Genomic DNA, 24,918 nt, shown 5'->3' with positions numbered 1-24,918 from the left:
CATTAGCCTGGGTTTAAAGAAGGAAGCAGGCAGAAAAGAGAGAGGACAGAGTGGGCTAGCTCAGGAAGCTCAGAAAATAGCTTTATCACACTCACCGTGGGCTCCGAGTTCATGGGACATTTGCTCCAGTTTTTCATGAAACACCTCACGCAAGTGCCCTGAAGGGGAGACGGCAGTCAACTGAGGCATCCTGTGCTCTCATAGAGACAGCCTTCAGGGAGACAGCCCTTGGGGCATAGGCGTCCCTCCTGGTGAAGATGGCTCCTCTAGACTGTCCCCAAGGGGAAAATCCTGCTCAGGTTCTGCCTCAGTGACTGAGTAGGCTGAAGAGCAATCGCCCCAAGTGCATGTGCCCCCAGGTTTTAGGATGTGACTTTATTTGGAAATAGTCTACAGATATAATTGGGCTAGGGCATTCCCATATTCAGTGGCTGTCGTCCTTACAAATGCGGGACAAGACACGTGGGGAACAGAGAGGAGAGATCACAGTGTGCGGCTGTGAGGTGAGGCATGAGCAGGGCTTCAGGGAACTGCTGGATGACTGGGAGTTAGTGAAGTGGCACGCGTTTATGTCTCCACCTACTTAGGAGGTAGAGGCAGGAGGATCTCTGAAGTACACAAATGTGAAGCCATCTTGGAGCACATGGAGAGCCCCAATAATAATAATAATAATAATAATAATAATAATAATAATAATAATAATAAAATGATGATGATGATGATGATGATTTAAAAACCCTAGGATTTTAGGGCCTCCAAGGACAGGGTGGCCTTGTTGACACTCTGAGTTTAGATTTCCTATGTGATAGGATAAATGACTGACATCTATGGTCATTTGTTATGGCCACAACCAAGAGCCCTGCTCACCTGTAGGGCATCTCCAGTAGAAATCCCACCAGAACCTTGACTCAGAGCTTATGGGACCACATGCCTCCTCCTGGACATGTGCTCTCACGGCGTGGATTTAGCGTTCTCAGAACTGAGCACGGGATGCTGCCAATGGCTATGCCCCCCCCACTGCCCCTCCCATTTCCTGACTTTTCTAAGTTCCTTTACCAGTTTCATCTCTCTCTTTGTTTCATTGCATTGGTGGGGAAGGATCGGGAGGATGGAGGGAGGAATGAGAACTCCAGTCAGTGTGTAAATTCGGCCGTTTTTGGCAGCGACTTCAGTTTCTTCCACGGCCACGTTGTTTGCCAGAATCTGTCCCTGAAAGAAGAAGAGTCGTCCATTCTGACAGCAGGGAGGGGGTGGGATGGGGTGGGGCGAGGGTGGGGCAGAGCCATCTCCAGTCAGACGTGGTTAGAGCATCTCTAAACCGCTCAATGCAACAAGATCTCTCCTTGTTGGGAAGGTTGCTGTTAGACAGTTCTCTGATAGGAAATGATTGTGTCTGTGAACTGAATCCCTTCCTGGGCAAGGGTGTCTGTCCCTGCACATGCTGGGACAGAGGCTGCCCACTTCCACACCAAACAGCACTTGCTTATTTTACCACCTTGTTCTCAAAGGAGGATCCATCTAGTCAATACATTACTGACCTCAGATTAACACTGTTTTAGGCCCCTTGGATATGTCAGTAAACAAAAGGCAGATTGCTGCTTAGCAGCTTAGAGTGAGCAAAGTAGAGTGAGCAAAGTCTGAAGTTACCAAGATTTGTGAACTCTACTTTCCCCACACCTGCTCCTCCTGCAGACCAATGGCAACATTATCCTTGTTGCTCAAGCCAAAAGCCTGAGTCACACCTGGCTTTCTCAGTCCTTATCACCCGTCAAATATATTAGCAAGGCTGGGTGTGATGGTGCATGCATTTAATCCCAGCACCCAGGAGGCTGAGGCAGGGGGATCTCTGTGAGTTAAAGCTAGCCTGATCTACATAATGAGTTCCAGGACAGCCAGGGCTACATAGTGAGACCCTGTCTCATCCCAGCAACACACACACACACACACACACACAAGCAGAGCATGTTTTGTTGGGCTTATCTTCAAAAATTTATTAATAATTTAATCACTTCTTACCATGTCCCTGGCTATTCTTGTGCAGGACACAGTAATTATTTTCTTTGTGTGTGCACATAGGCATATGGAGGCCAGAGAACAACTTGTGTTCTCTCTCTCTCTCTCTCTCTCTCTCTCTCTCTCTCTCTCTCTCTCTCCACCCATCCATCCATCCAGATATGGTCTCCTACTAGCCTTGCACTGAAGTAGCAAAGACAGATTTACTAACGAACCCCAGGGATCCATCTATCTCTCTACCTCCCCAGGACTGGGTGGGAAGGGTGAAACACCACACTTGTGGTTTTTGATGTGGATTCTGGGATGGAACTCAGGCCATCACAGTTGAGTAACAAGCACTTTACCAACTGAGCTATCTCCTACCCCCAACTGCCATTTTTGCTGGCTCACTGTAATCAAGTCTCTTGTCTTCCAAATGGTGTATCTTATCAGATCATTCTTCCATGATCTTCCAGTTGGAGTTAGAGCTGTCTCCTCACCCTGTCTTCCTGTGCAGATGGGACCCTGCCCTACCTCTCCACCCCTTGGGTGTGACTACTTCCCATCTCCTCTTCCTGCTACTGCCTCTGCTTTGTCCATACTGTCTTCTTGTTCTTCAAACAGCTCAGCACATTCCTCACTGCACACTTTTTTTTTGGGGGGGGGGGCTGTCTCTCTCTCTAGAAACTTCTGTCCCCAGAGAGTCATACTGCTGAGACCTCTGCTTCCTTCAAATCTTGTTCAGATGTTTTCTTCTGTGTGAGAGCTTTGTGGAACTTTATCTAAAAATGCTAGTCCCCTTAAAGCAGAAGGACGGATAAGAGCTGGAGGAAGAATTCCAAATGTCAGGGGAGAGGGACCGAGGGGCCATGGGGGATCTAGAGCAGGACAAACCATGGGTGGTTTTCTTTCATATACAGAATCTAGGTTGAGTATATGCATACATATATGTGCAGATATGGCATGAAGACAGATGGGGAGGAAGGGACTATGGGGGCATTGTAGCGGGAAGCAGGGGGAGATATGCACAAGGTCCAGTGATGTACACAGGAAGGCATGTATAGACATGTCGAAACCAGAGTGGCCACTTCCAGCTGCAAAGGGAAGAGACCAAGGAGTCATTTGCAGCAACGCACAGAGTCCCCATTTCTCACAGTCTGCACTGCATGTTATAATAACCCATCATTTTCAATGCTAACTAAAACAACAATAAATGGATGGGAAGTTCCACTCTGACTTCCTATTTTCACTTCCTGCTTGGCCTTTTTCCCCTTATTGCTTCCTAGGATAACTTTTTCCCTTTAGCATCTTTATTGACTACTTCCTACCGTGCAACCAGAGATTTTTGTCTGTTTGCTCTTTTGTTATTGTGTCATCATCAACAGTGGACAGATACCAGGAGACAATTCTCTCTGTTCCTAGACTTATCCACTCCAGACAATGAGCTTCTTTGAGTTTCTTAAGTAAACCACGTACCCTCGGGGTTTCTCACACTCTCTCTTACTCAAATGGATGAACTCATTCTACTCACCCCTCAAGTCTTGACCTAATGCCTTTCTCACACTCCTCCTCTGCGCACTTTCACAACCTCTCTGACCAACACCCAATGCAACAGCAACTCATTGACCATTTAATGAGTTGTTGCATTCTATTTTCTCTGCTGGGATATAAGTTCTTTTTGTTTTTCTTGCTTTAACACAGACTGTTACTCATGTCAGTGGTATGTGCTGAAAGAACTGAGCAAAGAGTGGAGCAGCTGTAAAGATGTGGGGACTGTGAACTAGGGAAGATGGCTCAGTGGGTAAAAGTGCTTGGATTTCAAATAGTACAAGATCCCTAGCATCTGTTTATAAAAGCCAGGCACAGTAGCATGCATTTATAATTCTAATTCTGGGCAGGTGAAGATCTGTGGGTTTCTGGGGCTCACTGGCCAGCCAGCCTAGCCTACTTAGAAAACTCCAGGACAATGAGAGACCTTGTCTCAAAAAGGAGGAGGCCTCTGGAATGACAGCTGAGGTGGTCCTCTGGCCTCTACGTATACACACGTGTACCTCCATACACAGGAGCATTCCCACATATGTTACCTAACAAGAAAAAGTTTCATATCTGTGAGTGTAGATGAATTATCATAGTGAACACGCAGGAGTCAGCACCAGCCGTGGACTTCTCACTTACTTTGCTGCTTATGTTAAATGTGATGATCTGGTTGGCCATGCTCCTGACGTGAAGTGTCGAAACCAGAGTGGCCACTTCCAGCTGCAAAGGGAAGAGACCAAGGAGTCATTTGCAGCAACGCACAGAGTCCCCATTTCTCACAGTCTGCACTTTTTTTTAAAAAGAAAAGTCCTTAACTACTGATGAAATAACAGGAGTTTTGATGTTACGGGCATTTGTGGCTTTAAGGGGTTCTTTGATAACAATATCAAAGATAACAGTGACAGACTAAAGGTCTGCTCAGAGCTAATAAGTGCCACAAATAATTCTCTAGTCCCAATATATTGTAATTCAAAACTAGGACCTAGTGTTTTAAAAGCCAGGATAAAGTAGTATGAGGAAGAATAGGACCAACCTGGGTAAATGCAACAATGTGGTATCTGACGAGTTCCAGAAGTTTCCGAGAGCCCTGCAAAGGTACCGGTACACTCTGTCAATCAAGGTAGAAAACTCTATGAGCTCCCCCCACCCCTAATTTTGAGATGATTTTGGATTAATCATAAAAGACAATGACCCAACTTCTTCATAGGGAAATTGAAGATTAGAAAAATTCCATGTGCAAATAGCTGACACTCATCAAATCTCTTGGCTGTTCTAAAACCATAGCATGTGCATTTTGTATAAACCCCAGTATTCCTGTGAGTAGAGACCAACAGCCCATTCCATGTGGGATAACAGTGAGCAACAGACCCAAGTCATCCAGCTTCCTCAGTATACAAACCCATGCTCTCAGCCACTCTGCCCAACCATCCCTGCGCATGTCTCAGGTTACATTTGGGGATGTCTATAACATGATTCTCATTTGCTCCATAAGTCGACATTTGCTTGTCAGGGCACATTCTCATGTTTTAGGACTCCTCATCTATTGGGACCTTGAACAGCCAGTCCCTCAAAATAAGTCACTCTTCTTCAGAGAGTACTTCTAGAGTCTCTTCTCTCTTCAAATCACTGAAGTGGAGGAAAACTACCACTAAACTAAACCATAACAGCACAGCCCTGCCGTGACCTCAGCTAGGATCCTGGAGCTCTCAGGGACAGCCACAGGCAGGTGTCCTGGGGGGTGGGGAGGGGAGGGACTACAGAAAGGAGGAACACATGGCCACATGGCCCAGGGCAGAAGGTGGTGGCAATGGTGTTTTCCACGACAGTGATTCAGCTAGTTATAAGAATCTTAGGTTTGTAGCACAGTTTGGACATTGAGATGGCCAAGAGCTTTCAGAACTTTCCTGCCCTTTCTCTCCCCAGTTCCTTGTGGTTAGTGTTGATGTTTCAACTTCACTGAATCTTGAATCACTCGGGAGATGGATCTAAGGGAGAGGGATCTAAGGGCATGCCTGTCGAGGATTGTCTTTGATTAGTTCATTACTGTGAGAAGCCCCATCCTTACTGTGAATGGGAGCACCCCCTGGGAGTGCTCCCTGGTCATGGGGTCACTCCCTGATCGTGGCATGGAGAAAGGGAGACAGGCACAAGCATGCATTCCTCTATTGCTCTCTTCCTCTGACTGCGGATGTTACATGCCCAGCTTCTTCAGACTTCCTGTGCCTCAACTCCTCTGCCATGATGACCTGTGAATTACAATTAGCTCTTTCTCCCTTTAGCTGCTTCTGTGAGAGCATTTTATCACAGGAGTGGGTAAAGAAACAAAGATCTCCTCTACTGTTTTATGTAAAGAAAATATTCTAAAATCCTTTGTTGCCCAAGAGGGTGTTCTCTACTGATGTGTTAATATGACCTTGAACTTTGTGAATTCGATTCCTTTTGTTTCAGTTTTCTTCAAAAGGAATCTTAGAGTTTATGAGGCATGCCTTTTTAGTCCATCACTTTTACTTTTGACTAGTTCAGTTTCAGAGCTGTACATGAGTGAGATTTGCCATCAATAGCCATGGGATGGTTTCTGGACTGAAACTTGGGTTCAGAGAGAAAAGGACTCCATTAAGGAAACACACATTCCGGAGTCAGCACTTGAAATGAGGCTTCTATGGAAACCAGCTTCTCCACGGGCACTTTCTGTCTTTCCTCAAGGCTCCTCCCTGGAGACAGTAGAAGTATGAAGAGAGAGCAGTACCCTATCATCTGAGATATTTTAGCCCCGAAAGACCCTAGCTGTAAGGAAGGGGTAGAAATGATTATTCTATTCTGCACTAGAAATGACATCAGCAAACCAGTTTCTGCCTCAGAACAAAGAACCCAGGCTTTGTATTCTTTGCAGGCAGAAAAATTTGATCTTTGGAGAAAAAGAAACTCTGAGGTCCAGGAGTGGTGTTGGTGCTGGCTGGCCAGTTTCTAGATATAAACTGTCGCACTGGAGTGATGAGAGGCTGTTGGTCTCACTGCATAGTCTGGCTGGGTGAGATCCACACGCTTGCTTGAGAGGCAGAAGGAGCCTGCCTCCAAGGGAGAAGGAGCTTTCTGAACAAAGGGAGAAAGTACAGAGCTTAATTTTTCTCTATTATAATTTCACTTATTTTAGCTGTAGTGTAACCCATTAAGTAGCTGAAACTGCTTTATTATCACAAAAGGTAACAGAATTGGGGGGCATATAATCTTAGGATTTTAATAATTTCTCGGAAGATCACCTTAAACTGAGTATGAGTACTAAAGAGAAGTAAACTGCTTTTCAACAACAGCAAGTTTTCAGGAAATTCAAGTGTGAGCTGTATTCTTAAAGAAACATCCTCCTTAAGATCCCAGGAGATCTGGCTTGTTCACTGGAAACCCTTAGAAAATCTCATATGCTGAAAATTTGTTGGCAGCATGAGACATACCAACCATCTAAGTTTTTAAAAAATATTTTTTTGTATTTGTATTTCATGTGTATGAGTTTTTTTGCCTGCATGTATGCAGTACTCATAGAGACCAGAAGAGGGCATGAGATTCCCTGGAACTAGAGTTACTGTTAGTCTCCATGTGGGCACTGGGAAGTGAACTTGGGTCCTCTGCAAGAGCAGTGTGCGTCGATCTGTCTGTCTTCTGTCTGTCTGTCTCTGTATATGTTTCCCCCTTTAGCATTTTCAGAATGCAAGATGTCACTGTTGGCATCTGAAGGTATTCTAGCAAGGTCTATATCCATTAATCTACAAGCCAACAAGGCCGCACATTTCAGGATCACCACAGCAGCGTGGCTGAGACTGCCTGTGTTAGAGTGGGTATGTGTCTGCAGGTCTGCTGATTAATCTCACTGCAGTGCCACTGGTCACAGCGCTTGGGATCCGGCTCCAGAGCATGCTTGCTTGACAAGCTCCACAGGTGATTCCTGACCACACTGGAGCCTTGGAATCACTGCTTCTAAAGAACTGGGCCATCCCCGCCTCTCACATTCTGTGTTGTCAGTAGCCTCGCCCCACTACTGCGAGGGCAGCAGAGCTTCTGGGAAGTCAGAGAACAAATCTGTAACCATCAGACTGTCCCACTGTTTGTTATCTTCGTGAAAAAATTTTCTAGAGCTAGCTAGTTATCTCTTCATATTTTGACTTTTAGGTCGGAGAGAAGAAATACCTAAGATGATTTCTGTCATTTTAACCTTGATCTTGATATAAAGGAGTCCATGATCTATTATTCTCCAGGAGGAGCTATGACAGCACTGTAGAACTAAGGTAGAGAAGAAAAGGGTCATTGAAGAGAGAAGAGAAATCAAAAGAAAAGAGAGGCTGGAGCATCTCACAATGACATTTGGTTCTTCGAAAGTTTAGTCTAGACTGGCCCTAAGTGGGTATAATTCTCTGGATGACTTTACAGTTGTAAGGATCTTAAAATATCTATCTGTCTATCTATCTATCTATCTATCTATCTATCTATCTATCTATCTATCTATCTATCATCTGTCTATCTACCCATCCATTTATCTATCTACCTATCCATCTATCTATCTATCCATCCATCTATCATCTATCTACCCATCCATTTATCTACTATCTACCTATCTATCTATCTATCCATCTATTTATCTATCTATCTATCTACCTATCTATCTATTGTCTGTCTATTTTAGTACAGAGAAATGTGAGAATGGACAGAGGCTGAGACAGTGATGCTGATGCAGTTTGTTGGTAAGTGGGATACTCTACCTCTGGAGACAGGAGGTAATCGAGGACGCCAGCCGTCATGTTACTCAATGCTTCATTACTTGGAACAAAAATGGTGTATGGCCCATCAATACCACCCTCCTCCAGGGTTTGTCCAACATTGGTTTTCTGCATTTGGGAAAATAAAAGTTATATTCTTCTTCATTGAAAGTAATATTTGAAGCAGTTGTCAGAAAACATTTAAAGTTGGCCTCTCTTCTGATTTTGCAAAGGCCTTAACCACATTCTTCTGGAGTGTTTGAAAGTGCATACCTCTAGCAAAGATCTGAACTTGCCATATCTTGGTTGTAGCATCGTCATAATGGTTTGCTGAAAAGAGAGATTTTGCTCAAAAGTCAGTAAAAGAATAGTTTGGGAAATATGAACCTTAATGTTAAGAGACACGTTAAGATGAAAGTGTGGGTCTGTGGGATGGTTCTACCGACTGCTAGGCAGTATGCAACTGTTTTGATTTGACCAGTCATCCAAATCTGTTCATTCTACAGCAGTCTCTGGCCATATCAGGCAGATCAGAAAGAAGAAATTCATTACAACTATAACTGTCCTCCACAAAGCACAAGGAATGAATTGCCGTGACAACATGGAATCAGGCAGAATTGTCTGATATGGCTATAGGTGACATTTATTTGTTTTTTGTTTTTTGTTTTTCGGGTTTTTTTGAGACAGGGTTTCTCTGTATAGTCCTGGCTGTCCTGGAACTCACTTTGTAGTCCAGGCTGGCCTCAAACTCAGAAATCCGCCTGCCTCTGCCTCCCAAGTGCCGGAATTAAAGGCGTTCGCCACCACTGCCCATATAGGTGACATTTATAAAAAAAAAATCCATAAAAAATTTTCCCACCCCAGAATGCCTTTCTTTCTCTCTGCAGAAAGACAGAGAAGTCTATTGAAAACTGACAAATCATCCTGCCTTCTCTTAGCTTGACACCCTCCTTGGAAAAGGAAGGCTAAACTCTAGCAAACACTTTTGTATTAGATGTGACTCTCCAGGCAGCAATGACAGTGGTCATGGATTGACTTCACTTGTATTTGACTTGTCTCACCTGGGGGTTGCTTGCAAGTGTGGGCTCTATCTTGTCCATGGCTCTGTCGAGGATATGCACAAGCCCATTCGAAGCAACTATGTTCCCCTGGGTAATTTGTACTATTTTGCTTCCGTAAAGTTTGAGCTTTAGTTGATTGTCCTAAAATACCAAAGAAAAAAAAAAGTAAATAAATAAAACAGATGAGGTATTCTAGAAAAAAAAAATCTGGGATTAGAAGTCAGGAGACCCGTGGCTGTGTGACTTTGGATAAATCACATGATCTTACATGAGGACAAAGGTGTCGGCTTGGCCCATCTTGCATTGTTTCCACTAAGTTCAAATGAGATAGTATGTGACATCACTGATGACTATCACATGATCCCTGATGACTATCACAAGACCACTGATGAGTATCACATGATCACTGATGAGTATCACGTGCAAAATTTGGGCAAATCAGTGTAGGCTGTCCTCCAATAAGCTGCAAGCTCCATTAGGGTGTAACAATTCCGTTGATTATAAATACTTCTCTCACTTTAATGCAGTGGTTTTCAATCTGTGGGTCATGACACCTTTCGTGAGTGTCACACATTAACTATCCTGTATGGGGCAAGTGGAACCGAGTCACCAGACAGAAAAACTGGTGAGGTTGAGCAGATTAAGGAACCCAGTAATTCTCATAATTGATAACAGTAGGTGTGTGAATCTGCTCTCGATCAGAAATCTGTCTGGAGCATGTGACAATGACATCCCATTAAGAGAACCATGACAACTCTCTATGCTAATGAGGTATCTAGCTGTGCTGGCCTGGAGAGTTTAGCCAATAAGCTTTCCTTTCTGGACAATCCTTCCTACCAAAAGTATTTAATCTCTGCTGGTCCACCCTGAGTAAGTTGTATGCATCCTTTTCACCATGTTTGAGCAAGCAAGGACTATATCCTTCCTCAAGGACCACCATAGGGTCCTTGCTGAGCCACCTAAGTCTATGGCAGAAGACACCTCCCAGTTCCTGACACTCACCCTGAGCTAAGCTGGATTTCTCCCCCCCCCTCCATGACTCATCACCAGCCTTTAGTCCTCTCCCTTTCTTCTCCCTTCCTCTTCTCAACTTCCATGACTCCCAGCAGTGTCTGGGTGCCCAGGAGTTAGAGAACCACAGCCTTGGCCCCAGTCTGTGTCTCCCCTGAGCAGCGGCGAGGTGAGACACAGACCCACAATCCTGCTTATCAGACATTTTAATTACAAGACATAACAGTAGAAAACTACAGTTATGAAGTAGCAACAAAATAATTTTATGGTTGGCAGTCACCACAACATGAGGAACTATGTTAAAAGGTCACAGCAATAGGAAGGTTGAAAACTACAGGTTTAATGCATTGCACAAAGACAGTGCACAATACACACATTGGTTGAATGTGTAACTGGGAGTAACTCTCATGAGAGTTTTCCTCTCATGCAACTCCTAAGCATTACAGACAACAAATCTGAATGAATACGTGAGTATATACACATACACATGGCTGTGTCATATCTACTGCTCTGCCGAATCTAATGTCCATTCTTACACACACAGCATAGCAGGTTTGTGCCTGTCAGACCCATACCAAAACCCTGGTTCAGATATTTTCTATGTCACCTCTCCACTGTCCCATAGGGAAAACAAGGATTCTGATGAGACCTCCTTCCTGAGTTGTTATACATGACACAAATCAAGATCTGTGCTTAGCATGGAAAGAATACCCAGGAGACTGCCAGCTATTGATATTAAGTGAAATGCAACAAGTAGCTTAAGACACAACCCATGCATGCACACCTCTTAATCACATGCTCCCAGCTTAATAGAAACACAAAAAGAGTTTGTGAAGGGAAGTGAGGTAGTCTGAATAAAAAAACAAACAACAAACAAACAAACAAACAAAAAAAGCTGGAAGAATGAAGGGGGAAGATGAATCAATGCAGCCCCCCAAACCAAACACACTCTATTCATTTCCTTTTGTAAGAGGAATGCTCAGGGTTTGGATCCAGGACTTCCAGGATGCAGGCTCACAACACTTTGTCTTCAAGGTGGTGACAAAACAACCTGCCATCTTATAGTAAAGACAAATTAGGTTCATTCCTGATTAAACCTCTGTTTCTCAAGGATTGGGCTGTGACCCACCTGTAACCTTAACTACAAATGGTTCTGTACTGCCTGTTCTAGGAAACAACAACCATGTCTCTGCTTCAAAGGTTGTTATGACCACCTGTTGTTATGACAGTCTTGCTGTGACCACCTGTTGTTATGACAGTCTTGTTGTGACCACCTGTTGTTGTGGCCACCTTGTTGTGACCACCTGTTGTTATGACAGTCTTGTTGTGATCACCTGTTGTTGTGGCCACCTTGTTGTGACCATCTGTTGTTGTGGCCATCTTGCAGCCATGTCTCTGTGTCAGGAGACTATCATGATCAACTTGTTATGCTTACATTCTGCTTTTGTAACCCCACCTACTTGCCTGCTGGATCCCCTATTTGAAACCTATGTACTCCGGAGCTGTAAAACCCCTTATCCTACTCATGTCCAATGCTGATCTCTTGAACCCTGCCTTTAGGGAGAGACAGACCACATAAAGCTTGCTTTAACTAATTGCTTGCTTTAACTAATTGCTTGCTATAATTAATTTGGCCATGATGATTTCGGTCAGTGGTCTTTCTGCGAATTAACAGTGACACCTAAGTGATGGTTGCCTTGAAAGCTAACCCAGGCCAGACCCAAATCAAACACTGCAGTCCCCTTCCGTGCTAGCTCACCCGAGCCCCTCTTCTAGTCCAGGTGTTGTCCTGGTGTTGCTACTGGAGTGAAATTCAGACAAATTCTGACCTTATCCTTGTTGAAGATTTCCCCTGACTTTCCCGTCAAGGTATAGAAGGTGTCCAAGTTATACATCTGCTCTGTGCTCATTTGCCCAGCAATGATGTGGAGCTTCACAAAGTACCGAGCAGCCTCTCTGTCCATCAAGAGCTCCTTTACCTAAGAAAAGAGAGCCAGCTGGAGGATGTCTGAGGAAAATGAGCATTATAATACATGTGAGGCTTCAAAAGCCTACGCCAGACCCAGTCTCCCAGTCTCCCCCCCCCTTTCCTGCTGTGTGTCAGAATGTAAGCTCTTAGCTACTACTAAGATGCCTGCTTGTCACCATGCTCCCTGCCATGACAGTCACTATAAACTGTCTTTTGTTGTATCTCTTCACAGCAATAGAGCAGTAACTAACACACTCATCATCCTTATCTCAAAGGTCATAGAGGTTTCTCACTTTAAATAAGACATTGCCCACTAAGACATTTATATCAGCCCCTCAGATGGGGTTATTTTAGATACTCACATCAACCCCTTTTAGTCCCTTGTCTGAGGGCAGCAGCACAGTGAAGGGCCCCAGGTTGCTCAGAGGCCAGGCATAAGTTCTGTCTTAAGAGTCCAAACACACAGAGAAAGAGAATGTCACGTGGGTCCAAGGTACATGGGAAGTGAGACTGTTCCGTGTGTCTTATGTCAAGCCGAGTCCCTTCGCGCCTTCTCTTCTCAATGCTCTGTGGTGTCCTTGGTAAGCTGGTGCTCTAAGAGCTTCACATACTCCCAAAATGCTCTAGGAGTTTCCCAGGAGACTTAGTTGTGGCTTTCTAGGTGCTTTGCCACGAAGTGGCAGGGTGTGATGATGTCCTTTGACAGTCCCACCTTCCCTGATCATGTGCCTGGCTTGCTGAGCTGTGTCCTCTCCATGTGTAGGGATTCGTATCACCTCCAAGGGCAGCTCAGATGAACCCACAATAGACTTACTGTTCTGTTTGTGCTCTCTTGGAAAGCAGACTATTTGAACAAAGGACTTCACATTTGCATTCTACCCTGGGCCTTACAAGTCTTCTGGCAGGCCTGGTTTCCATCACCCAGGGAATGCTGGGTCATAAGAATAGGCTCTGTGCTCTCACACAGGAGCAAGATGCATGGGGAAGGTGCAAGGTAAGCAGAACTCTGTCTAGAAAAATGTCTGTGTGTGTGGTCTGTTTTTCAAAGGACACTGTGCCTCCTTCGTTTCCATAGAATGTCTAGAGAGTTCTTATCTGAAGGTAGAGTTACTGCAAGGTTGTCCTTAAGCCCAAGCCATGTCTCCAGTGCTTTATTCCCCCTAGGAGGCCTTATAAAGGCCCGTGGACTATCTCCCAGAAGGCACAGTGAAAAATTACCTGGAAAATACAGCATTGGCTTGCAAGGACAGACTTCTTCACTGTGTCCCTTCTGGGAAATGATTTTAGCATACTTGGTCACTTCTGACATAAATGCTGATATTTTAAGGTTGCCGTTTGGTCAGGTCTGTATACAAATTCATGTTTAGTTGAGGTCTTACCCAGTGTTCCCTGATCGACTATATTTTGTCCTCAGGGGGATATGGGGTAATAGTTTGTGGGAGGCACTTGTAAACGAATGAGCATGTTGTATTATTACACTGCCTAGGTCTCACAGAGGATCTGACACTACTACAGGTTAATTAGTAGCTTCCAACTAAAGGTACACACAAGCAAGATTGGTCTAGAATTGAGGTGACACCTTCCCTGTTGAACGTGGACACTACTGTGATTCTCCTTTCTTAGTTGTTCTTTAGTGATTCTCCATTCTCAGCTAACATTTATTCATCCTAGAAAAACCCGGGCTGTGAAGGCCATAAGGGGTAGTCTTTTACATCAGTGGTTGCCTATCTTATCCCTAGTCTGTTAATCTATGGTGACGTCATGACCTATCCTCCGCTTCTAAGTCTGCCTGGCAAACAGCTTCTCCTTAGAAACAGCTGTCTGCTCCTCCCCATCACACCGGCATGGCCTGTCCCCACTAGGACTAGTCCCAGTGCACCAGCCTTGTCTGTCCCTTTCTGCCTACTTGTATCTAGCAGATGCCTGGGCTAAAAGAGGGCTGCCCTCTAGGACGACATTTACATACCCAGGATTGAGATGAAGGAAGTCAGCTGTCCTTGCCACATTCCTCTGGGTTCAGTATTTAATTCTCTGAGTCTCTGCATGATGTTTCCATAGCAGTTCAGGCCATCACCCACATAACCTTTCTGGCAAGTGCATCTGTAGAGAGGGTGAAATCAGATTCTCACGGCCTTGGATCTATCAAGGGTTGAGAGTACACAGCCCAACGCTTCATTTCACAGATAAGGACGACAATATAATGAACGGGATTGGAGAGGCCAGGAGAACCACAGATTCCGTGTGCACGCAAGTGCAGAACCTGGCTTAGGGTTGCCCTTCCAGAATGGGCTTAGGTAATATAATATGCACACTTATAAACACGAGGCAGCTTTGCATGTTCTTTGTAGAAGTAATGATTTCCAAAGTGTGGTCCAGAAAGCATCCACGTCAGCATCACTTATAATGTTTTCTACAAATGTCGACTCAAGGGCCTCGAGGGCAGAATAAGCTACCCATGGTTAAGAATGATTGCCAACTTGATTGGCTGTAGAATCACTTTGGAGACAAATCGATGGGCACGACTGTGAGGTTATCTAGATTAGGTTGATTGAGGAGGGGAAACCCACTTCAACTGTGGGTGGCACCATTCATGGGACTAGGATTATGTTTTGAACAAAAAGGAGAAGGGACAGGCCATAAACAAGTACTCACCACTCTGCTTCCTGTGCACAAGTGCTCATAACTCTCTGTTTCCTGTACATAAGCGTTCATCACTCTCTGCTTCATGAGCACATGTTCATCATTCTCTGCTTCCTGTGCACAAGTGTTCAACACTGTTTCCTGTGCACAAGTGTTCATCACTCTGCTTCCTGCACACAAGCATTTCTTTTTCTGTTTCCTGACTGCAGCTGCAGCTGCCTCAGGCTCCTGGGCTGTGGCTTCCCCACCTTCAAACTATGCGCTCAAGTAAACCCCTCCTTTCTTAAGCTGCCTTTGTAAGAATATTTTGTCACCGCAGTGGAAAAATTAACTAACATGTTACAAAGGCAGCCTGCAGGCCATCCACATAAAATAAGTGCCCCTGCTCTCTCCCTTCCTAGCTGAGGTTTCTCCTTCCCCAGGGAAGCCTCCTCAGAGCCCATTTCCACGTTGGGTCAGCTCTCCTTGCATGCACTGTCACTGTACTGTGGCCCCTCTTTGTAACGTTTTCCTGCTTGGTCTGGTTATGTGATAAATATCTACTTCTCTCTCCAGTGAGAGGGAAGGCTTTGAGTGTCTTTGTTCTCTATGCTCACTCCAGAATGCATAACAGGGACACGTCTTTAGGACACTCATTGTCAATTGTCACACAATAAATAGGAATCGAGTCAAATACTTATATTCCAGAAGCCAGAGAAATGATAGAAATTTAATGCAGTTGTTCAGAGGTAAAGATGTACGCGCCTCGGCTGGCAAATGTCTAATAACTAGCTCTCAAGGGGCTGGTTTGTTGATTGACAGCACTTGGCAACCTTGGTGGTTTATCATCGTTATCTTGGCTAATTTCAAACTACTTGTTAACATGCTGTCAACAAGTCTGGGAAATTGCTGAAAATTTAGCACTCAGCTCTGACTCTGGGGGTGCTGGTGGCTGCCTGCCCCTGTTTTCAGAGTTGACAGCTAAAACTGGGAAAGTGTGAAGGAAGGTGATGTTAATTAGGATCCCAAGATAACCGGGAAACCGAATCACGGGGAAGGGGAGGAACCTTCCAGAGAGGAGAGCTAAGAGGGCGCAGGGGTACTGTTCAGTTCCCGGCACAGCACAGAGGTGTGTCGGCCTGTATCTCAGAGAGTAGCCCTGTTGCCTGGACCACAGCAGTGACCCTTTAGCTGTCTGTCTGTCTGTCTTTCTTTCTTTCTTTCTTTCTTTCTTTCTTTCTTTCTTTCTTTCTTTCTTTCTTTCTTTCTCTCTCTCTCTCTCTCTCTTTTCCATTTTTGTTCTGTTCTCCAGTCCAGCCTTCACTGAGCCTCAAAGGGATTTCCTCCGAAGAGAAACCTGTTAGCAGCATGTCCCAGCTGTCCTGATCCTTTTCCCTTACCGAGTCATATGCAAGAATTGGGTACCTGCTGCCTGCCACAAACCCCAGAAGCATTAAACTGATAAACGTTTTAAATAGGATCTCACTCGGTAGTCCAGGCTAGCCTCCAATTTTCAATCCTCCCGCCTCAGCTTTCCAAATTGATACCATTGTACAATACCTCACTATGCTTTCTTTTAAAAGGCATTATGGTCGGTTTTCCTCTGACTGTTTTTTCTATTGGCAGTTTTCTGATCGTTAAGTACAGCACCACACTAATTAAGACGTGGGAGCTTATTGAGGATTGGAACTCTTTGAGGTGATACAGTCCTTACTGTGGAGATTTAAAGTCTCAGAACAAACCACACAGGCTTAACCTGAAGACAACCGCCAGGACGTGATGCGGAACTCTTGCCAGCTCCTGAAGACCCTGCTCTCTCCAAGTCCTTATGAGGCCAACGGTCTGTTTCATGTGAAGCGAGAATCCTGTTTCAATGGTCTCAGCGTCGAGGAATGTAGGAGACATAAATATTTTTAATTTTTACTTTAAAACCTCAGGCCAAAGTCCAAGTCGTTCTGGAACTGTTTTCTGACTTGAATATTCTCAGTTTTCTGTGGCGCATTCAGAACCTAGCCTCTTTGGTGCATACATTTTTTTTGTTTTTGTTTTTGTTTTATATTTTATTTTGTTTTTATTGAGTATAAACATCGCGCACTGTCTTAAGGCTTTAAAAGCACACATATCCATTTGCATTTTGTGTGATTGGTTGACACTAGTAACTACGGATGCTGTGTGGGCTGAGCTAGTGTAGGCTTCCAGGAGGCTTACATCACTTGCTTCCTTCATTTCTTCCTTTCCTTTACTGATTTGTGTGTTGCTCCAAGCTCTCATTCATCCCATTGGTTCAGCCAGTGACAGATGTTTACAGAAAAGGTGAATAAGATGTAGTTGTATTCTAGTTGGACATAGAAATTAGTAGCGATTGTAATAACTAGTATTTACTGATAAATCATAGGCCAAGCATTAGTCACTGTGGTATCTATTTTAACATAACAACTATATGAATGAGATCTATACTTAGCTTTATTAAATTGCTTTTAAGTGTCTATTTTTTAAGATTTATTTATTTATTTATTTTATGTATATGAGTACATTGTAGCTGTATAGATGGTTGTGAGCCATCATGTGGTTTCTAGGAATTGAATTCAGGACCTCTTTGGCTCGAAGATTTATTTATTATTATATCTAAGTACACTGTAGTTGTCTTCAGACTCACTAGAAGAGGATGTCAGATCTCATTATGGATGGTTGTGAGCCACCATGTGGTTTCTGGGACTTGAACTCAGGATCTTTGGAAGAACAGTAAGTGCTCTTAACCACTGAGCCAAGTGTCTAAATTTTGTGTGTGTGTGTGTGTGTGTGTGTGTGTGTGTATACTTGAGGGAAATGTCTGAAGAGGCCAGAGGTGTCAGATGTCCTGGAGCTGTCCAACATGTGCTGGGAACTGCACTTGGGTACTCTGCAAGAACAGCATGTGCTTGCTGATCCATCTCTCCAGCCACTCCATTTTACATATTTTACATATTACTTTACATATGGGAGGTTATGTATCTCAGTGAAGATCACACAGCCTCGAGGTATGCCAAGTGCTCATTACAGAGCTGGAGAGCTGGTCTGTAAGTACTAGAGGTGTATTGGGAGCTCCGGGGAATGAGTGCAGTGGAGGATGGGGGAGGGGTTACCCCGGGGGAGGAGCTACACGAGACGGGCATCAGAGGATCTGTGTGTGTGTCCAACTCAGATAAAGCAGGTGTACCATACAGTTGGAGGATGTTCCAAGTGAAGAGAAGGCAGGAGGCATGCAGTTGAGAACATCACAGCACAGAGCAGTGCTCGAGACTGATAGGTTGTCCTTACACTCTCATGTTGAAATCCTAATCTCCAGAGTGCTATGCTAGGAACTGGAGACACGTAGGTTATAAGGTAGAGCCTCACCAATGGGATTAACACTTAGGAAAGGGACCTCGGAGCACATGCTAGCCCTGTTTCTACCGTATGAGGATGCAATGAACAAGAAGGACCTGAGCCTTGATCCAGAATGTCTCTTACATTCACTATACTTATACTTGTTGCTTATACTCTTGTGTGGTCAGAATGGGAACCAAATGGTTTCACTCTGCCTTTTCAGTCTGGCTCAGCCTGGCTCAGCTTCTTTCCTGTCAAGATCAATTATATAAAAGAAAGTTTCTCTCCTCTATTGCTCCTCACTTCCCACCCCTCCTGAGCAATAAAATGGAAAGTGATACCCATCACAAGAATGACACCATTTGCTCTTTTTTTTTTTAGTAATAATAAAAATAAAGTTGAGAGTAAAAATATGTAGTCAGCTCTTCACAGGGAGGTATAGGTAATATTATGCTCTCATGTCAGATGAGGAGATTGTGTTTAGAGTTCAGGCTTCTCCCAGGTCACCCTAGAGGTGAGTGGTTAAACCCATGTTTGAGCCCCTTCTTCCCAATGGGATGGCCTTCTGTGACTAACAGAATTGGTTTGGGATTCTGAAGAAACTTGCCCTTTGAGCTGTAAGCTTAATGAATTCTTTAATTCAGGTCGACTATTTTACATTGTTCAAAGATCAATGACTTCAACTTTTATTAGTCTCACCTGGCCAGACTTTCTATCTAGCCTCTTTTAAGCGAAGATTATTTGTGTAGTGGTTTGAATAACCTTGGCCCAGGAAGCAGCACGATTTGGAGGTGTGCCTTGTTGGAGTAGGTGTGACCTTGTTCAAGGAAGTGCGTCACTGTGGGCATGGGCTTTAAGACCCTTGTCCTAGCTGCCTGGAAGCCAGTCTTCTCCTGTTTGCCTTTGGAACAAGATGTCCCAGCTCCTCCTATACCATGCCTACCTGGAAGCTGACATGCTCCTGCCTTGATTTGTCTAACTAAGACAATTTGTTTTCCTGTGGAGGAGGAGGAGAAAGGGAAGGTCTATACATGGCATACACGGTCTTAAAACTTGCTGTTAGTTCTATGGAACACCCTAGATATAAGTTTGGAAGAAAAATTCACTGTTATGTTATTCTGCTTTCATCTTTATATCTTTCTGAACATGAAGGAGAGAGATTGTATAAGGAGGGCTACTCAGACTTCTTAGTGGGGTGGTAACATGAACATGATGTTTTATTTATCTCTCTACTTCCTTGGACTTCAAGAAAGAGGTGTACATACATCCACGTGTGTTTTGAGGGCATGTATACCTCAGCTCACGGTTGTGGTTGGTGTGTGTTCTTTCTGTGTAGGGTTCTGCCCAAGGGAAGATGAAGGTAATTTTATTTGGTCCTCATGACAGCCATGATAGGAGGTACAATTCTCCTCACTTTATGACTTAAGAACCATTAATGTACGGGAGTTAAGTGGCAGAGTTATGATGAAACACAGGGATCCTAATACCCAAGCCTGGCATTCCATCCACATCTAGGATACTTATCTACAGGGAGTGTGAGGATTCTCAAATACATCTGGGGAAAAGATCTGCACACTGAAGACCCAGTTATGAAGGAATAAACCCGAACTTATTCTTCATCATTCATAGACTTCTGAAGTTGCTGGCCTCAGGAAGCAAAAAGCTGTTTTATGATCCAATGTAATCATGACTTCAAGCTCACAAAGGAGACAGGAGTCCTTCACAAAGACTGAAAACCTTGAGAACTAAGTGGTGCAGAGGTGGTCTGAGAGTTGAAGGATGTAGTTTCTAGCTTCTGTTCTATCCCCGATGAAAACACAACACCCCTGCTCAGAATTTGCACAGAACCATTTCCTCAATGTCATTGTCACTGCAGCTATATGGAGCAGACATCATTTTACCGTGTGCACAGACAGGTAGTACCCCCTTTACAAGGGCCTGCTTAGAGCCCTTGATTTAACCAACCAACCAACCAACCAACCAACTGACAAACAAACTGACCAACAAACCAGCCAATCAACCAACCGACCATAACCAACCAACCAACCAACCAACCACAACCAACCAACTACAACTAATAACCAACCAACCACAACCAACCACAACTAACCAACCAATCAACCTTTGTTGCCCCATTGCTCCCCCACTTCTCTCCTTTCTTTGAGATAGGGTCTCATTAAGTCACCCTGATCACCTTGGAACATTCTATATAGACAAGGCTCTCACTTAAACTCACAGAGATCTGCTTGCCTCTGACTACCAAGTGCTGGGATTAAAGATGTGGATCACCATGTTCAGTGTAACTAACCTCCAGTCATTAAACTCTACTCACAATTCTCTTCCCACAGTGTGAGTTACCCCTGCCTTGGGAATTTGCACACAAATGTTTTCCCTCATGGTATACATCTTCTGAAACTTGGTGTCCAGGAAACACATCTCACACTTATTCACTTTTCCAAATCTTATTCTATATCATTCACAAGCACTGTCCATGAATGATCCTTTTTGGTTCTGTTCATTTAAGCTCTAGTATCAGGCTAAGCCAGTGCTCAGAGCATTCTCATAGTCATCAGGAAGGAAATACCTATTGACTTACTCATCGATTAAACAGATCTATGAAGCAATTACTATTCTCCTTGCTGCTACTGTCTGGAATGGAGTAGATACAGGGCTGATTGGGAAATGCTTCCTCTCCTTCAAGGAACTTACCATGTTGACTGGTTCCCACTTTCATCATCTGGGAAACATTTAGTGAGACTAAGAGAAGACTTACTGGGTTTGGCCTGGTGAGACTGTGCTGCAGTTCGCATTCTTATGACATGGGTTTTTTGATTCACAGATGTCCGTCATACTGCACCCCACTCCAGGTACAAAATTTCGGTAATGTTCTTTACACTCGCAGTGAGACTTTTAGAGATGGAGAGAGAAAACCAAATTGGACCTGAATTAGTCTCATCAGCTGATGTTCTTTAATCCATATATATATTCTTCACAAAAACTAACAGTAGCAAGACCAAATGTGGGCTTACACAAAGCACTTGTCAAAGTTTTTAGAGATTGAAATGGTGGTTGTATATCTTCCCTATTAGAAAGCTCATATCTTTTGTATGTAAAATTTAGAAGTTTGTTTTTTTGTTGTTGTTTGTTTGTTTGTTTCCTGAATCTTAACTCCACACATAATTCCATTTAGAAGAGTTATAGGTCAATAGAGGTTGGAATCTAGATGGGAGGTACTACTCCTCTAGAATACGGTTTTGAGTGCAGGAGCCCTGGACAATGTCTAGAGAAACTGCAATGTTAGAAAAAGAGAATGTTGATACTAAAATCCTGTGATGTTCCTAAGCCAGCCAAAAAGATGCAATTCAAAATATGCACAGCACCAAGATTAAAAGTCCTGCTAGTCAGTGATGCAATGTCCTGCATCTCTGTGAAAAGCTGAGACTTCCCACACCTTCAAAGTCTGCCTTGGGGGACATTTTTATAGATACAAAGAGTGCTTTAAGTCTTATTTCCAAGTTCTGACATTCATGGTCTAACATGGATCATCCTACAAAGGCCTGCTTTCTGAGAAAGTAAATTTTTAGTCCCTTGAATTTTTACACAAAACTGGCTCAGAAATTGATATAGAGAATATTGTATGATACCTTTAATCCTCAGAGGAGAGATATAGCAGATTCTCTGCAGAATTTGAAAACATTCCAACCAGGGAAACCCTGAAGGCTTGGGCTACTCATTGACCTTTTTCTTCATCCTGGGCAGCAATGCCTTATATGGACATGATGTGTAGTCATGGCCACAGTCAGCATCCATTAAATACTGGATAGACAAAAGTCTGACAGGGGATGGGGACAAGAAACAGTGTTCCTTTGACTCATCTCCTCAATAAAGTTCTCCAGGCCAGGGCAACTTTTTGTCAGTCAAGGTTATAACATAATTCAGTGTCTTGCCCACAATCCCTTCAGTCCCTACAGCTTGATACTGCTGACTTTTGCTGAGTCCCCATCCTTTTGGACTTCTAGAGCCCCCTTAATCTAAAAAGACATTATTGAGGACAGAGAATTGAAGGTGGACTGCATACATATGAGTTTGGTTGAACTAACCTAGTCTAATTTTGTATTCTGTCCATATTTTGTCAGTCACCACATGGGTAGGGTTAGTAGAGAACACAGGGCAGTTAAGTTTTGACTTGGGGGGGGGCAGGGAGAGTGTGAGTTTAGAGGGTACATAGGGTAGGGAAGCCCTGTGATCAAGCCCTGAGCCCAGTGAGGACGGCCTAGAGAGGAAGACCAAACTGAGCATGGGAGTTGGGAACAGAAAGACCCGAAAACCACGCGCGTGCCAGTGGTTTGGAACATTTGAATGCTTTCCCCTGTTTCTGGACATACCAGCTCCATGCACTCTTAGCTCACCTGTCCAGGCCCGTCATATCTGCACACTGTAGACTTTGTAGGGCAGTTTCCATAGTTGGTTTGGCAGGGGTCCACTGGCAGACATACTTGACCATCCCCTTGGTAGCCATTTTGGCATACACAACTGTGCCGATTCGGTCCCAGGTAGGAACAACTTGCGTGAGGGTGGCAGACATTTTTTAAACATGGGTTGATGGCTTGAGAGACAATGGGGGGAGAGAGGTGGTTAGCGTTCTCAGAGATGGAAGAGCGAGAGAGCAAAAGCGTGGGAGCACGGGAGAGTGAGAGAGAAACATTGCCAGAGAGCTGTGGGCGGGGCTCACATGCATCACAGGCACAAAGGCAGTGTTCAGATGGGAACACACACTTTCAGCCCGTCTGACCACCCTGCTTTACCGAACCCATTCACAAAGGATCGCCAGAAATTGTAATTCTGCATATCGTGGTGATATAATGTCTACATGTGCTTGATAACAGAAGGGGCTCTGCCATGCTTCCAAGACTAGACTTTCCATCCCAGGATTTTGTGCATTACACAGAAACACAAACAGGGTGGGGTTCCACTCACGCTTGCAGTTCTGGCCGTCCCCTTCGTAACTGGGAAGGCATTTGCATTGGAGTTTGGTTTCATCTTTGCTGGAAGGTGAGCATCTGGAGTTTTCTGGGCAGAGCAGGGCTGCACACTCAGGGATGGCTGCATAGGAAGTTTATTGAAGTGCTCCCGTTAGCAGGATGGCCAGTTATGCAAGTCCTTTATTAAAAAGTTTTAAGGCTTATGACAATAATTAAAATATAGCACACAGAAGGTAAAAACTAATTGTGATTAGTTTTTGTTTTGAGAAAGGATCTTGTGGAACCAACTCAGGCTGGCTCTAAACTTGCTATGAAGTCTTATTCCTTTGAAATCGGGTCTCTCACAGAACCTGGAGCTCGGCTTGTAGCTGGTAAGCCTCAGCTATCCTCCTGTCTTTGGGTCCTACCGTGCTTGAGTTCTATGCGCACAAGCCACACTGGGTTCTGGGTATTCAAAATCAGGTCCCCGTGCTGACACAGCAAGAACTCTGAGATGCTGAGTCCTCTCCCCAGCCCTGGAACTTACTTTTAACCACAACAGCCACTAAAGGGCAGCTGATACTGTGTCATGGAAAAAAAAATGTAGCATGATCTCGTACAAAATCATGAACTGACCCAGGCTAGCAGGTCTTATAGCATTGGACAGGTATATCTTTCCAGTCTCCATGTTTCTCCCAACAACTTAAACAATCCAAAAGTAGCTCATGGCTTTGATGTGGTATCCTGCTTTATAGCTTGAGAACCATAATGTCAAACCATTGGGGTTTATGTTTATTTCATATAGAAGTAGGCATTAACTTAACTAGTTTAGGATCTACCAAAATTTATCCAAGCTCAACATCCAGGTTATTTCCGGCTTTTTTTTTCCTCTTACAAATGCTATGCCATGGATTTATTGACCTATAAGTTCTTATCTAACCCTTCTCAGCCCTTCCCCTTTTCAAGGTAAATTCCTAGATGTGGGGCCACAAGCATCACCCTGTAAGTCTGTGTTACAGTTGGTAAGTTCCTACCCCTTAGCTGGTAGGAAGCCACACCTTTACTGTCATCCCTATTTGCCCATAGACACCCATAATCCATCTGCAAAGGGAAGGATAGAATGGGCAAGAAATCAAAACCAAACAAAAGCACTCTCCAGCGCTGCCACCTGACTTCGGCCTGGCTTTGTGGGTGCCAGCGCAGTTACTTGTGGGTTCTTGCCCTGTGGTTAGTGCTGCTTTTCACATCTGATTCTGGGCACTATCTGCTCTTAGCTCTATTTTTTTAAAAAATACTCCTGACATTAAAAAAAAGTACACCTGCCACGAGAATTGTATTTTTTTGGGGGGGGGGGTCCCAGTCTTTGTTTATCTTTTGGCTTGACAAAAATTATGTTTCACTTGGGAGCAGATTTGACAGCGCTTCCATGGGAAGCTTCCTGGACTGGTTCCCTGTCTTACTGAGAAGGTTTGCTTATAGGTCTGCTGGGCGGTGATGGGCGGTGTCGGGGTGGACAGAGGCCGAGGTCGCAGGGAGGACAGCACCCCCACCTGGGGTTAGTGTGAACTGGCGGTTTGCAGGGCCGTGTTCTCTGCATAGAAGGCAGAACATACACACCTTGGGCCTCCAGTACAACGAGTCTGTCCTGCGTGGAATCCAAACTGTTCTAATTTTTTTTTTTT

General features: G+C 44.2%; 1 protein-coding gene across 1 annotated transcript in view; it reads right to left on the bottom strand.

Annotated features, from left to right (window-relative positions):
- Stab2 (stabilin 2) overlaps positions 1 to 24,918 on the bottom strand; it is a 175,870-nt gene that overhangs the window by 106,864 nt on the left and 44,088 nt on the right. Inside the window, exons 10-19 of the mRNA XM_021204348.2 lie at positions 14,278 to 14,411; positions 12,674 to 12,756; positions 12,172 to 12,321; positions 9,332 to 9,472; positions 8,544 to 8,600; positions 8,274 to 8,399; positions 4,562 to 4,615; positions 4,168 to 4,248; positions 1,057 to 1,209; positions 96 to 158 (exon numbers count right to left, since the gene is read on the bottom strand). Coding sequence (XP_021060007.1) covers positions 96 to 158; positions 1,057 to 1,209; positions 4,168 to 4,248; positions 4,562 to 4,615; positions 8,274 to 8,399; positions 8,544 to 8,600; positions 9,332 to 9,472; positions 12,172 to 12,321; positions 12,674 to 12,756; positions 14,278 to 14,411 — 1,042 coding nt within the window. The remainder of the gene's footprint in view (positions 1 to 95; positions 159 to 1,056; positions 1,210 to 4,167; positions 4,249 to 4,561; positions 4,616 to 8,273; positions 8,400 to 8,543; positions 8,601 to 9,331; positions 9,473 to 12,171; positions 12,322 to 12,673; positions 12,757 to 14,277; positions 14,412 to 24,918) is intronic.

The sequence above is a fragment of the Mus pahari genome, chromosome 9 (assembly GCF_900095145.1).
Source record: "Mus pahari chromosome 9, PAHARI_EIJ_v1.1, whole genome shotgun sequence".
Lineage (NCBI taxonomy): Eukaryota > Metazoa > Chordata > Mammalia > Rodentia > Muridae > Mus > Mus pahari.
This window is presented reverse-complemented; position numbering and strand designations above follow the sequence as displayed.